Source organism: Hemitrygon akajei, chromosome 2 (assembly GCF_048418815.1).
Source record: "Hemitrygon akajei chromosome 2, sHemAka1.3, whole genome shotgun sequence".
NCBI classification, from domain to species: Eukaryota; Metazoa; Chordata; class Chondrichthyes; order Myliobatiformes; family Dasyatidae; genus Hemitrygon; species Hemitrygon akajei.
The window spans coordinates 91,388,694-91,402,489 of NC_133125.1; the positions used below are offsets into that span (position 1 = coordinate 91,388,694).

The 13,796-nt window shown below is 42.6% G+C and overlaps 1 protein-coding gene across 3 annotated transcripts in view; it reads right to left on the reverse strand.

The window, feature by feature from the left end:
* Nucleotides 1-5,110: 5,110 nt before the first annotated feature.
* Nucleotides 5,111-13,796, reverse strand: part of nxph2a (neurexophilin 2a) — a 167,608-nt gene continuing 158,922 nt past the window's right edge. For 2 of the 3 annotated variants that reach the window (XM_073025812.1, XM_073025808.1), the window contains exon 3: nt 5,112-6,591. In XM_073025812.1, coding sequence (XP_072881913.1) covers nt 5,842-6,591 — 750 coding nt within the window. In that variant the 3' untranslated portion in view covers nt 5,112-5,841. Of the gene's footprint in view, nt 6,592-13,796 lie in introns of all 3 variants that reach the window. The other variant, XM_073025813.1, reaches the window with a different exon arrangement.

Here is a 13,796-nt window from a genome sequence, read left to right on the forward strand (position 1 = left end):
CAGAGACACAGAGAAGAAGTGGTTTAGGCCCTCTAAAGGAACACATAACACAGTATGTTTGGGCCATCAACCCTAGGATGGAGCAGGTCAGTGGTTGGACATTAGCTGGGACTCAGGTCAGGGAACCATACCAGACGAAGCCATGAATAAGATACTTAATGCTGTGACTGCCAGCAGTAAGATGGAAGTGCAGAAATCTGTTGGTTTGTTTGGCTTCTGACAACAGCACAAATCCTCCCTAACAATCCTGCTTAGGCTTCTATATGCTACAGATAGGAAGGGAGCTAAATTTGAATGGGGGCCTGAATAACAAAAAAACCTCCCAGGAGAAAAAGCATTTGGTGGTCCAGACCCTGTCACTCGCACTGTGAGGGTCTGATATGCCATTTGAATTACAGGTGTTGGGCCCACCTCCTTATTCTAGTTTCTGCTTCCATTTATTTCCATTCCGATGAAGGGTCTCAGCTTGAAACAGCGACTGTGTATTTCTTTCCACAGATGCTGGCTCACCAGCATTTTATCTGATGGTGCAGGAAAATGAAACCTTTGTGGCCTGTGGCAGAAACATGGTACCATCCCCATGTCACTGGGGTCAAGGAAAGAATCCAACCCCATGACCTGGTGCAGACTGCCTGAGAAAGAGCTTCCCGCCTGCTCCTGGGCGTTGGTGGAAACTGGGTAAGATAGGCTCAGACCTCGATTCTAATGTGGAAATGGTACACATCGGAGAGGGCACAGGAAAGACCTATGGAGGAGAGTGAACAATTGACACTTCAGGCCAAGACCCTTCATCAGGAATGGAAAGGAAAGGAGCAGAAGACCCCTCCTTTCCAGGTCTAATGAAGAGTTTGGCGGGGAACTTTAACTGTTGACTTTCTTCCTTAGACGCTGACTGACCTTTTGTGTTCTCTAGCATTTTGTGTGTGTTGATCCAGATTTCTAGCATCTGCAGTCTCTCTTGCGTTTTCAATTCACTGCTGTCCTTGTTTAACCTTTTGTTCTTTCAGCAAAGAATGACAGGACCTGGTCAAAACTTACTGTAAATGTGTGTCCAGTATGAGTGATTGCTTGATGATGTTGAACCTACACCATTACATATTAAAACAGCTTGCTCTCCAAATCGTACTGCCCTGGCTTCCCTATAACATAGACAACTACAAGGCAATATCAATGGAGGGTCTAACTCAGATATTAAAGCCAAATGTTTAGTTATTTTATCTGTAGCTGAGTGCCAGAGGAATACCAATGTATTTCTTAAAATGCTTTCTTTCCTCATTACTGATTTTGTGAGGTGTAATTAGCGGTGAAGTTTGTTACATTACGAGTTTACTATGTCACTAGAGTCACTTGCAAATTTCTACAGATGTACTGTGGAGAGCATTGTAACTGGTTGCCTCACTATCCGGTTTGGAGGGGCCACTGCACAGGCTCAAAAAAATCTGCAGAGGGTTGCAAACTTAGCCAGCTCCATCATGGACACTAGCATCGAGGGCATCTTTAAAAGGTGTTGCCTCATAAAGGTGACATCACTTATTAAGCACCCCTATCATCCATGAAATGCTCACTTCTCATTGCTACCATCAGGAAGAAAATACAGTACACACACTCAATGTTTTAGAGAAAGCTTCTCCCCCTCTACCACCAGATTTCTGAGTAGACTATGAACCAACCCATGAACACCACCTCACCGTTTTTGCTCCCTATTTGCACTAGTTATTTAATTTTATATATATATATATGTATTTATCTTGTAATTTATAGTTTGTTTTTATATGTTGAGCTACCCTGCTACCGTAAAAGAACAAATTTCACGACATTGGACATGATATAAAAACTGATTCTGACAGTGTAAATGTCAGCCTCTCACTTAACCGAAGAACAGATCTACTGAACAGAGGGTGCCGATATTGCGGGTGAATGCCGATGATTCCCAACAGAGCTACTGCACTTATCAGTTTAATTGGAAGCAAATATGAGATTCGTGCACTGACATTGTGAGGAACAGAATTTGCAAACTCTGATGCTCGATCTGTCTGTCCACTCCACTCCACTGCTGTGCCCCACATAGTTCATCTTGCAGAGTGCCATGATTCTACTTGTGAGATCCTGTGCCCAGTTAGACCTGGCATAAAATCTGCTAAACCAGAAATTCCAATGAGGTCAGTATGGCTGTGAACATAAAGCAAAAATGGGAAGCATATTCTTCTTTTAAAATTGCCCTTGATGTTTCTAATTGTCAACTTTTTGGGCTTTTATTGATTTTTATAATTTTTACATCTCTAAATATGTGGACATATACAAATTTTTAAATGAGATTCTGTTTTAAGTCTATGCAAATCTGGGGTTGGGTCTTCATTGGCTGACATGTTTTAGGCCCAGGGCATCCTTGGCACACAAATGGAGACCCTCTGCTACTGAGAGAACACCGTTGGCCTCTGGGGATCTTTGGGTCAGCAGGGCAGGCCCTCCACATTTGACTGTGGTGAGGATGGGAACCTGGAGACTGTAAGCACTGATTTTGAGCAGCTAACCATGGCTGGGCTGTGACCTCCCTTGGTAGCTCAGTAAATTTATCCAATTAAATAAAAACCTGAGGAAAATCACCACTACTCCTTGTGTGTGAAGAGGTGGATTAGTTAACAAGCATTAGTTGGTTTCCGTCTAGGTAGTCTCCAACCGATGGCATGAATTTCAATTTCTCCTTCTGTTAAAATAAAACACCTTCCTCCTCCACTCTTCTATTCCCCATTCTGGCATTTCCTCTTCCAGACCTAGCCATCACCTCCTCCTGGATTCCCTCCTCCTTCCGTTTCTCCTATGGTCCACTCTCCTTTCCTATCAGATTCCTCCTTTTTCAGCCCTTTATCTTTTTTATCCAGCTGGCTTCTTTATCCTTCTAGCTATCCTCCTTCCCTTCCCCACCTTTTTATTCTGGTGTCTTACCATTCTTTTCCAGTCCTGAAGACGGCTCTCTGCCCAAAAAAGTCACCTGGTTTATCCATTTCCATAGAGGCTGCCTGACTTGCTGAGTTCCTCCAGCATTTTGTGCATGTTGCTTTGGGCCACCAGCAACTGCAGTCCTTCTAGTGTTTATTGTTGGTTTCTGATGTTTCTCCTTTCTGATTCAGTGGAAATATCAACCATAGCTAACTTTCTGATTATTGACCACCAATATACTTGTCAATATGTTTGAATCCGTGAAAGGAATGTATCAGGTTAGCTTGTGTACCACCAGACAATTAGTCAACTAGCATCTTAGCCCTCACTATCAATGCTGAGATGTAAACATTTTGGTTAAGGTATCGGGGAATGAGGAATGGAATTACATCAATTAGATATTGACCAAATGAAAAAAAGTTGCATGCTGGAAGAAAAGAACAGAAGATATTAAGCTGAGTAATGTTCCTTTCTTGCTAGAAATAAACAAGTGGGTCGGGGTGAGGGGGAAAACTTCAGAAATAAAATGCTCTGCTGGTTGGAGATCTCAGCTGTTCTTGACAGAAGGACATTCTGAATAAATGAGGATGTATGTTGGTTGCATACCTCCTCTGTTTAATACAATTCAGCTATAACCTCTCAGCTTGTGTGACAGCAAAATAAATGACCAGGTGGAAGAAGAGCAGTATCATAGATACCGTTTTATGATTTAAGTTATTTATTAAAGATTTCTCTAAAAGTGTTTTCATGCATTTTATTGCTTTAAATGTGACTCAGTTTTCCTTAATTTGGTGCATCTCTTTATGCATAAGATGCACAGTTGCAATGTATTTAACTGATGTAATATATTTGCATTCAGAGGATAAGTTTTACATGCTTACTTATAAAAAGAACTCATATTTTTCTGTAATCAGGAAGCACACTTGGACTGTATGTGTCAATAAATACTATAATTATCTAATGTAGTAATTTAGCTGTTTGACAGATTTAAATAAATTATTAAGTTTTTTATATTTTATTCCTTTAATGCATAGAATAATGAATTTTTGAAGTCCAGCCATTTTGAATTCTCTGTTTGTATTAAAAATAATTAAACAAAGTTCAGTGCACAAGATTATTGAGCATAAAAGTGACTGAAATCTAACCCAGAAATACATGTATGTGTAAAAGGCGCAATAACAAAATTCACTGTGGATGCATTTTCCAGATAAAATGTGGGCAATGCTTAAAATCACAAAACTTGCGCATTAGCCAGATCTATGTCAACTTCAGAATTCTCATGTGAAGATCACACGTAATTCTTGTGTCTTTCAAGTACTGTATTTCTTCTAATAAACCAATATATATATATAGTACAGGAAAGTGGAAGGGCAGGATCTCACCCACCCTGCTCATGGACTACTTGTCCCACTGGAGGAGGCTATGTAACATCAGCAACAAGACTACCAGATTTAAAAAGTTACTTTCTCCAAGCAGTAAAGTTGATCAACGCCTCCACCCACTAGCCCACCCTTTGACATCCCCTACCACCACTACTTTATCATCTCTTGTCAGACACTCCTGTACATAACTTTGGTGGACATACACTGAATGTATGTAAGCTACCTAACATATTTATGTATATTATGATTTTTTATTAATATTATCATGTTCTTTATCTTAATTGTAGATTTTGTGCTGCATCAGATTTGGATTAAGACTTTTACATTCTCCTTATTATTTGTCTACTGGAAATGATATTAAACAATCCTGGAAGTTAAACATGTATGCCTAGGATGCTCTGTGGTCTGTGCTTGAAAAACCTACAGACTGAGGTGTAATGAGCGATGCTACAGTAAATATTAGTGTTTTTTGAACCAAGAGTTATGATGAAAACAGAAGCAAAACCTAAAGAACAGGAAGATCTCGGCAGTTGGTGTATTTGTAAATTAAAGTTTTTCTCAAATTAGCATAATAATAAAATGTGAATAAATAGTTTTAATTGAGCAAGGACGAGTGTACTGCTGAAAAGCAAATGTTATTTTGATCATTGATTTAAGAAAATCAAAACTGTTGTCAACAGTACAGTTTTTGCATTTGGTTGGTTTCAAATAAGAGTTATTAGTAGAAATCATTATGTGAAATGGCTGACAGATGAAAAGGCTCTACTTTGTAAATGTCTGTTGTGATTCAGTACATTCCTGTTGGTGTATCCTTTTTAACTTAAAAATGCATGAAATACAACCACACAGTGAAGTGTTTCTGTGATGGTTTATTGAAGAATGCACAACAAAGGGAGGACCAAGTATTTGATTTGTATGTTGCTTTCTTCGTGTCTTCTACTTTATTCTCAGTTTTTTATAGTTATTGACACATACACAGTCTTTTATAAAGAAGCAGTTTTACAGGACCACATTTCCAAAAACACACTATATATATACATTAAAATGTATTCAACCAATTTTTACAATCCTATATTATGTTTCGGCTAATTGATGAAACTACTTTGCAATACTTTTTAACTGCCCCCCCTCAAAAAAAAACCCCTATAGGAACTGTGTTCATGAACTAATGTGCAAATTTAACATTTAGGAATTTATTCATTCTTGTATAGGGAGCTGCAGTCAAAATACAAATATGCTGTTCAGCCTTAGGTGATTGTTTCAGACAAAGTTTAGTTTTTATATCTGCATATTATATTAATTTTCTTCTTGCTATGAGGACTGTTTAGAACAGACTCTTCATTTTATGAATGCTTATCATGCAATCCCAGTCTCAGATGCTCCCTTTGAGGTAGCAGCTGCACTAAACCAGATGTGCCTGTCTTAAACAGTTACTATCATTATTAATCCATGACATTGACTATGTATAAATAAGTTACATACAGAATGACAAGTCTTCACCTATCATGCCATGGCTATTTTGTTAACCAGATGAATAATAAGGGGTTTCACTGTGATAATTGTAATCAGGACAAACTTTTTGCACAAGTTTATAGTCTACACTGTAGAAAGCTATATATATGCATATAACCTTGAATGGTTTGGAACACAACCAAGAAACATGACTTTGGGTCTGCTCCTGATAACATATCTTTGAAGGATCATAATTACACAGCGCAGTCTTCTTTGCCCTGTCTGTTTTCTCATACTCGATTCGACAGTTGAATGTTTTGGACTCCTTGGTCTCCAGCGTTGACTGCTGAGAGAAGTCAAATTCCACAACCTTGGATGGTGGAACCAGGCTTACAGACACATTGCCGAGACCAGTTGAGTTGTGCCTGAAGTACACACTGAAAGTCCCATTCCCATGGTCAACTATCTTCCCAGTAATGAGAAGATTCAGTTTAACAGTTTTGATGTTAGAATGGAAGTCACCCCAGCCGAACATTTTTTTGAACTTTCCTGTTTTAACAATGGGTCTGCGTTTGGTCCGTGAATGAGATTCTCGACTATCTGTTAGGTTGTTTAACCATGCCCATAAGTCATCAGAAATTTTTATCCGTGGGGTATGAGTGATGTCCAATTTCGCCTTTGGAATCTCCTTCACAAACAGCCGCAAAGGATTTACTCTCTGCGGAATAGCCAAATTATTAGCAAATGTTGGACCGGTTGCCTTGTCTTGTAATTCCAATAGTTCCAGTCTTCCTCCTAACCGATTCTCATGGGAACTGATCTAGAATAAAATAAAACAAAGGATTAATAGACAGGTACAGTAGGTGTAAATTATCTCTACAAAGTCAAACTATACTGTCAGGTGCTGTAGTGTTCTCGCACAGGTTTAAAAACTCTGAACTAAACACCAAGTATAAACCAGTCAATGAGGCGCGATCCCAGTAAGATTAACCATTTACTGTTCACTCTTCCACATTAACGTATGGTGAAAACTGTTGATAAAACTTATATCTTATGAACTTACGGCGTTGCTTCTCTGATGTTTCTAGTGCGTAGAAAGAAAACTTTTCTCATGCTGATCCTGCACACACAAACCCCCTCCTTCCCATTTCTCCAAACCAGTATTTTCCCACAAGACACGGCAAAACCGGGTGTGACGTCATTGCATGCCACAATATATCACAGACAACGAATTTACTTTCAACAACCTTAACTTTAACTAGAAAATGATTACAAACGAATTACTAAAGTGAAAATATAATAAACTAAATGAATGCCTTAAGACAACACACTCCCTGCCTGACCTTCGTAAGGTCACTATGAACATAATACAAAACTTCAGTCTCTAAATCAGTCCTTAGGTAGAAGTAGAATGACTTCTGCAACTGGCCTTTGGTAAGTTTTCACAACACCTTGGTCAGAAGTTTTCAACTCAACCTTCCTGACATGTCCATCCCTACTAGGGAATGTGGCAATGATTCTGGCCATTGGCCAGCAGTTGTGGGCGATTTGCTTGTCCCTGAGCAGGACTTAATCTCCAACTTGAAGACTCCTTCGGGGTTCTGTCCACTTTTGTCTGTGTTGCAACAAAGGTAGATATTCATGTCTCCAACGAGACCAGAACCGATTTGCCAGAGCCTGGACCTGTCTCCATTGCTTTGTGTACAAATCCTTATCAGAGAAGTCCCCAGGTGGAGGGGGAGCTCCTGCCTTCTGCATAAGGAGCATTGATGGTGAGAGTATGAAGGGGTTTTCCCGGTCAGAAGACACAGGTAGGAGTGGTCGTGCATTTATAATGGCTGTGACCTCTGCCATTAGTGTGCACAGTACCTCGTGGGTCAGTCGGGTGCGTTGCTGTAGAAACATTGAATCAAGAATTCTTCTGGCGATACCAATCATCCGCTCCCATGAGCCTCCCATGTGAGAGGCGTGTGGTGTGTCGAACTCCCAGTTGCATCCCTGCTGTCTGAGGTACCTTTGCACCGTTTTGTCCATCCCGAGCTCCTTGGATGCTCCAACAAAGTTTGTGCCGCGATCAGACCTTAACTGTTTTGCAGGGCCTCTTAGTGCAAAGAAGCGCCTGAGAGCGTTAATGCAGCTGGATGTATCCAAAGATCCAATGACCTCAATGTGTACCGTTCTTGAACTCATGCAGCTGAACATGATGGCCCATCACTTGCTCTCTGCTAGTCCTCCTCTGGTGCGTCTAGTGGTGATAGTCCAGGGACCAAATACATCAAGCCCCACATATGTAAAATGAGGGCAGGCTTCAAGGTGTTCTGCTGGGAGGTCCGCTATACGTTGAGCTTCCAACTTCCCTCGCAGTTTCCTGCAGGTTACACATCTGTGGAGTACTGAATTGATCAGTGTTTCACCTCCCAAGATCCACAGTCCCGCTGCCCTTATTGCTCCTTCCGTCAGGTGACGGCCCTGATGCTTTACCTGTTCATGGTGATGGCGAGTGAGCAGTAAGGACACATGGCTGTCTTTGGGCAGGATTACTGGGCTCTTTTCTGCAGCTGGAAGGTGAGAGTGTATTAACCGGCCTCCAATACAAATGAGATCGTTCTTCAGGATCGGGCTGAGTTTCCTCAAAGGGCTGTCCTTTGGTATTGGTTTATTAGCTTGGAGAGCTGAAAACTCCCTTGCAAAAGCTGCTCTTTGAGTTGCTTTAAGGATGACGTCCTTTGCCTGGGCCAATTCGTCCGCAGTGCGAGGTACGTTACATTTGTGCCATCCCTTGCATTTACTATTTCGGGATGAGTGTTTGTGAGATCTAGCCATGTGAATGAGGAACGCAAGTCCTCTCACTAAAGAATTCAAAGTGGAGAACCACTGAAAGCGTTCGTTAGTACGTATCAATTCTTTGAGGTAGGTGACTCCTGTTTGTATTTGCGGCCGAATTTCCGAGTCTCTTTCGGGTTCGATCAGCTCAAATGTCTCGCTCATTTGAGTTTTTTCTGTTGGTGGCTGATACAGAAAGGGGGTCCGGTGAACCAGGAAGTCTGCACCAGACGTGATGCAGGTAAGGATCTTGATGCATGGTCTGCAGGGTTATCCTCGGTACGTACATAATGCCATTGTTCGGGCTTTGATGACGGGCGGATATGTTGAACTCTATTATGAACGTACACGTAGAAATGTTTTGATTCATTATAAATATAACCAAGCACTACTTTGCTATCTGTGTAGAACTTGATATCGTCCAGCTCTAGGTCTAGCTCGTCCTGGATAAGATCTGCCATTTCCACAGCCAGGACAGCTGCGCACAGTTCAAGCCTTGGAATTGTCGGCTCGGACTGAGGAGTGAGCTTCGCCTTACCAGTTACAAATCCTACTTCAACTTGACCATCCTTCCGACTACTTTCAAGTGAGTCACAGCACCGATGGCCTTGGTAGACACATGCGAAAAAACACACAATTCTCTGTGTGCTGCCTCGGTGAGTGAGGTCGCAGTGTACCTACGTTGGATATGAAGCTGTTTTAGATCTTGAAGTGAATCTCTCCAAGCCTCCCATTTGCTTAGCTTGTCTTCTGGTAGGGGAGTATCCTAGTCGGAGAGCTCAGAGGTAAGTTCTCTGAGAAGGACTCTTCCCTGGATCGTAACTGGTGCCAGTAGACCCAAGGGATCGAAAACACTGTTGACAGTGGAGCGAACTCCATGGCGGGTGAATGGCTTCATCACGGTCGGTACGGAGAACGTGAATGTGTCAGTCGTAATCTCCCAAAGGAGGCCCAAACTCCTTTGTGTGGGTATGGTTTCTCCATCTAAATCTAGGTCTTTGATTGCCGGAGCACAGTCATCGTGTGGAAAGGCCTCCATTACTGCCTGACAGTTTGATGCAAACTTATGCAAGCGGAGGTTTGACTCAGTGAGTGAGGCTTGTGTACGTCGGAGCAGATCGATTGCTTCGTCTTCTTTCTGTAGCGATATCAAGCCGTTGTCGACATAGAAGTGCCTTTCTACAAACTTAACGGTGTCATCGCCGTGCTCCTGTGCGCCCTCTCTGATGGCTCTTCGCAGCCCATAGATGGCCACGGCTGGTGATGGACTATTGCCGAAAACGTGGACTTTCATCTGGTACTCAATGACTTCCTTGTTGATGTCATTGTCCTTGTGCCATAAGAAACGGAGGAAATTGCAATGTTCCTCCTGTACTAAGAAGCAATGGAACATCTGCTGGATGTCCGCTAAGATTGCGACCTTCTCTTTACGGAAGCGCAGCAGGATCCCGAGAAGGGTATTGTTGAGGTTGGGGCCTGTGAGGAGCACGTCATTAAGGGAGATACCAGTGCACTGAGCACTGGAGTCAAAGACCACCCTGATCTGATTGGGCTTTTGTGGGTGGTAAACCCCAAACGTTGGGAGGTACCAGCACTCCTCACCTTCTCTCAGTGGCGGTGCTACTTCAGCATGTCCTTTAGCGAAGATCTTCTCCATGAATGCTACGTACTGTTGCTGCATCTCAGGTTTCCTTTCCAGGGTTTTTTTGCAAAGACGTGAACCGCTTGACTGCCTGCTCTTTGTTATTTGGCAAGCGCTGGCGTGGTTCTCTGAAAGGTAGTGGGGCGACCCATTTATTTGCTTCGTCTCTGAAGACCTTGGTGTCCATTATTTTTAAGAAGATGGCGTCTTGTGCTGATGGAGCAAGTTTATTATCATGCTCAGTTTGAGCGAAGACTGACTGTCCCAGCGTCTTGTCGGTTACTTTACATTTGTTAAAGCCTTGTCGTGCTTCCTTGATACACATGAAACTTGTGCAGGGTCGAAAAATTGAATGGCGGCCACTCTCTAGCACATTGGTCTTGAGTGTGTTAACTGTCGGTTTGTGTACATTGCCAAGGCACACCTCTCTTATCACCACCCAGCCCAGATCCAGGCATTGGGCAAAGGGGGCGTCGTGTGGTCCATTGACCTGCTGCCTAACCTTGTGCACCTGAAGAACGTCTCTTCCTAGTAGCAGGAGTATTTCTGCTTTTGGATCCAGTTCTGGGAAGTGCTTGGCAATGTGGTGGAGATGTGGCTGGTGTAGCACTGCACTTGGCGTCGGGATCTCGGTACGGTTATTCAAAATTTCATTGCACTCCAAAAGCGGAGGAGACAGATGACAACTTTACCATCCAGGGACTCGAGCTGGAAGCCTTCTGCCTTCCTTCCATAAGTTTCCACGCTGCCTGAGCAAGTTCTAAGGTAGTATGGGAACTGATTACTCTCTACGTTGAACAAGTCGAAGAACCCTGGTCTGACTAGTGAGCGATTGCTCTGGTCGTCCAGAATTACATAGGCTTTGATGGCCTTGTCTTTGGCTCCCTTAGGGTACACCTTAGTGAGGCAGATCTTTGAACAAGAACGGCTTGACTGACCTTGACTGCAAACTTCTGTGCAGCTCGAGCTGACAACAGTTGTCCTGGAGTGAGCCTCTCCCTCCCCGCCGTCCTGTTGTGAGGGTGAAGGAGCTTTGTCGGTTTGTGGTAACGGGCCGGGATGCATGGCCCCATTGTGATTAGTGCTATTACATTCCGGGCACTTCACGGCGATCGTACACTCTCTAGCAAGGTGAGAGGTAGAGGAACAGCATTTAAAACATATCTTTTTCTCCTTGAGAAGGGCCTTCCTCTCTTCAAGGGGTTTTTTCCTAAGCGTTCTGCATTTTTTGAGGGGGTGGGGTTTGTTGTGCAATGGACAATTCTTGCTAGGGTCATTGTTAGTCGTAGAGACTTCAGTTTTACGCACTGAGACAGGTTTATTGATGTTAAAATTATTCAAAGTGGATTTGACTGGCTTGGTGTGAATTGTACTGCTACCTTGACTCATGAAGCTAGGGTCGTTTCGATTCTTCGGCTCCTTGCACACAAACCTAGTGAAATACTCAAAGGGAGGAAATCAACCATTGTTTTTTTTCCTTGTACTCTGAGCCAACAGACACCCACCTCTCCTGCAGCCCAAATGTAAGTTTGTCCACGATTGGTCTAATTCCGTATGAAGTATCTAAATATGACAGGCCAGTTAAATAGCCATCTTCTTTAGTGCCTTCAATCTCCATGAGTAGATCTCCAAGCTCTCTTAGCTTAGTGTGGTCTTTGGCTGACTCCTTAGGAAAATTTTCCAGGCGTCGAAATAGTGCCGTTTCAATAATTTCTGGGGCCGTATAGCACTCCCGAAGTCTCTCCCATGCTTTGCGTAAGGCTAGCTTGGGGTTGTTGATGTACACTGAATGTATGCGTCTCACCTGTTTGCATGATTCTTTTCCCAGCCATTTTGTCATAAGATCCAACTCTTGGGTTGCTCCAAGCTGGACTCCTTGGATAGCGTTGGCGAATGAGGAGTACCATGCACGGTAATTTTCAGGCTTATCGTCAAACTGGTATAGTCCTGAAGTGATGAGATCGCGTCGTGCTAAATACTGTGCCATGGGTTCAGCTGCAAGTGGCATGCTGGCTGGGGGAATATGTCGGCGGGTATATGACTGAGGGTGTACATTTGTTGTGGGATTTGCTGTTCTGAATTCAGCCTTTGCCTGTCCTCTCGCCAAATCTGGTAAGTTTGGTGTCGAGAAGTATTTGTCATCAGCCCTTTCATTCTTGAATTCGTCGCGGAGTTGCAAGGGTAAATTGTTTTCCTCGGATGGATGTGATGCAATTGGGCCTCTCTGAGACTCCTCATGAGGTGGGACGTTAGCATATAAGTATGGAGAGGAAGAACGAATCTTCAAATCCATTTGAGATTGGACGTAGTTGCTAGTGCGTTCCAATCTGGTCCTTTCTGAAGTAGATTTTACTTCTTCCAGAAAATGCATTTCTTCAGCTTTTTCTAATATCTCTGCTTCCACCCTGGCAGCTTCTGCTTCTCAGTGTAGCGTCAGCACTTCTAACTCTGCTTCTATCCTTATCCTTTCCAACTGGTTTTCAGCTTCTCTGGCAGCCACTTCCTTTTGGTTTTCAGCTTCTCTGGCAGCCGCTTCCATTTTCAATTTTGCTTCCTGTTCAGCATATGACGCTCGGACCTTAGCGGCTTCTGCTTTAGCTCTTGCATTGGCAGTCTTATTTGTTGATGCCCTACTGCTCCTGGCGCTGGATGGCAACGACTTGATGCTGGATCGCGATGCCATCGTAGCACTTGAAACACCTGATAATGCCGCCTTTTCACTGTAGTGTTCTTGCACAGGTGTAAAAACTCTGAACTAAACACCAAGTATAAACCGGTCAATCAGGCGCGATCCCAGTAAGATTAACCGTTTACTGTTCACTCTTCCACATTAACGTATGGTGAAAACTGTTGATAAAACAATACAAAATATATACAGTATTTGTTTCCTTCTTGGCATCATATTTACATCATAAATACTTGCAAAAGTAAAACTACAACAACTATATTACATTAAAGTGCAACATACAGTCAGAATCTACCTATGCCATCGACTGGCTTTAAATACACTTCAACACAAACTATCCGCAAGTCTTTAAATAACAAAGAACATAAACTATCAATCGTCATTACTTTTAACAGAATCAGCGTAAACATTTTTACTTCAACATATCGATTATCTTATGAACTTACGGCGTTGCTTCTCTGATGTTTCTAGTGCGTAGAAAGAAAACTTTTCTCGCGCTGATCCTGCACACACAAACCCCCTCCTTCCCATTTCTCCAAACCAGTATTTTCCCACAAGACGCGGCAAAACTGGGTGTGACGTCATCGCATGCCGCGATATATCACAGACAACGAATTTATTTTCAACAACCTTAACTTTAATCAGAAAACGATTACAAACGAATTACTAAAGCAAAAATATAATAAACTAAATGAATGCCTTAAGGAAACACAGGTGCACTGTATTTGCTTTTGATATTTAGATCAACTACTTTGGGCCAATATTATTGCAGCATTAACACAATAAAAGATTGCATTACACTGAAGTCTAGTTGGTGGTTATGGCCAGAAACACGGTCAGATGTGCATCAGAAGATCTGATCTCCACATCTGTT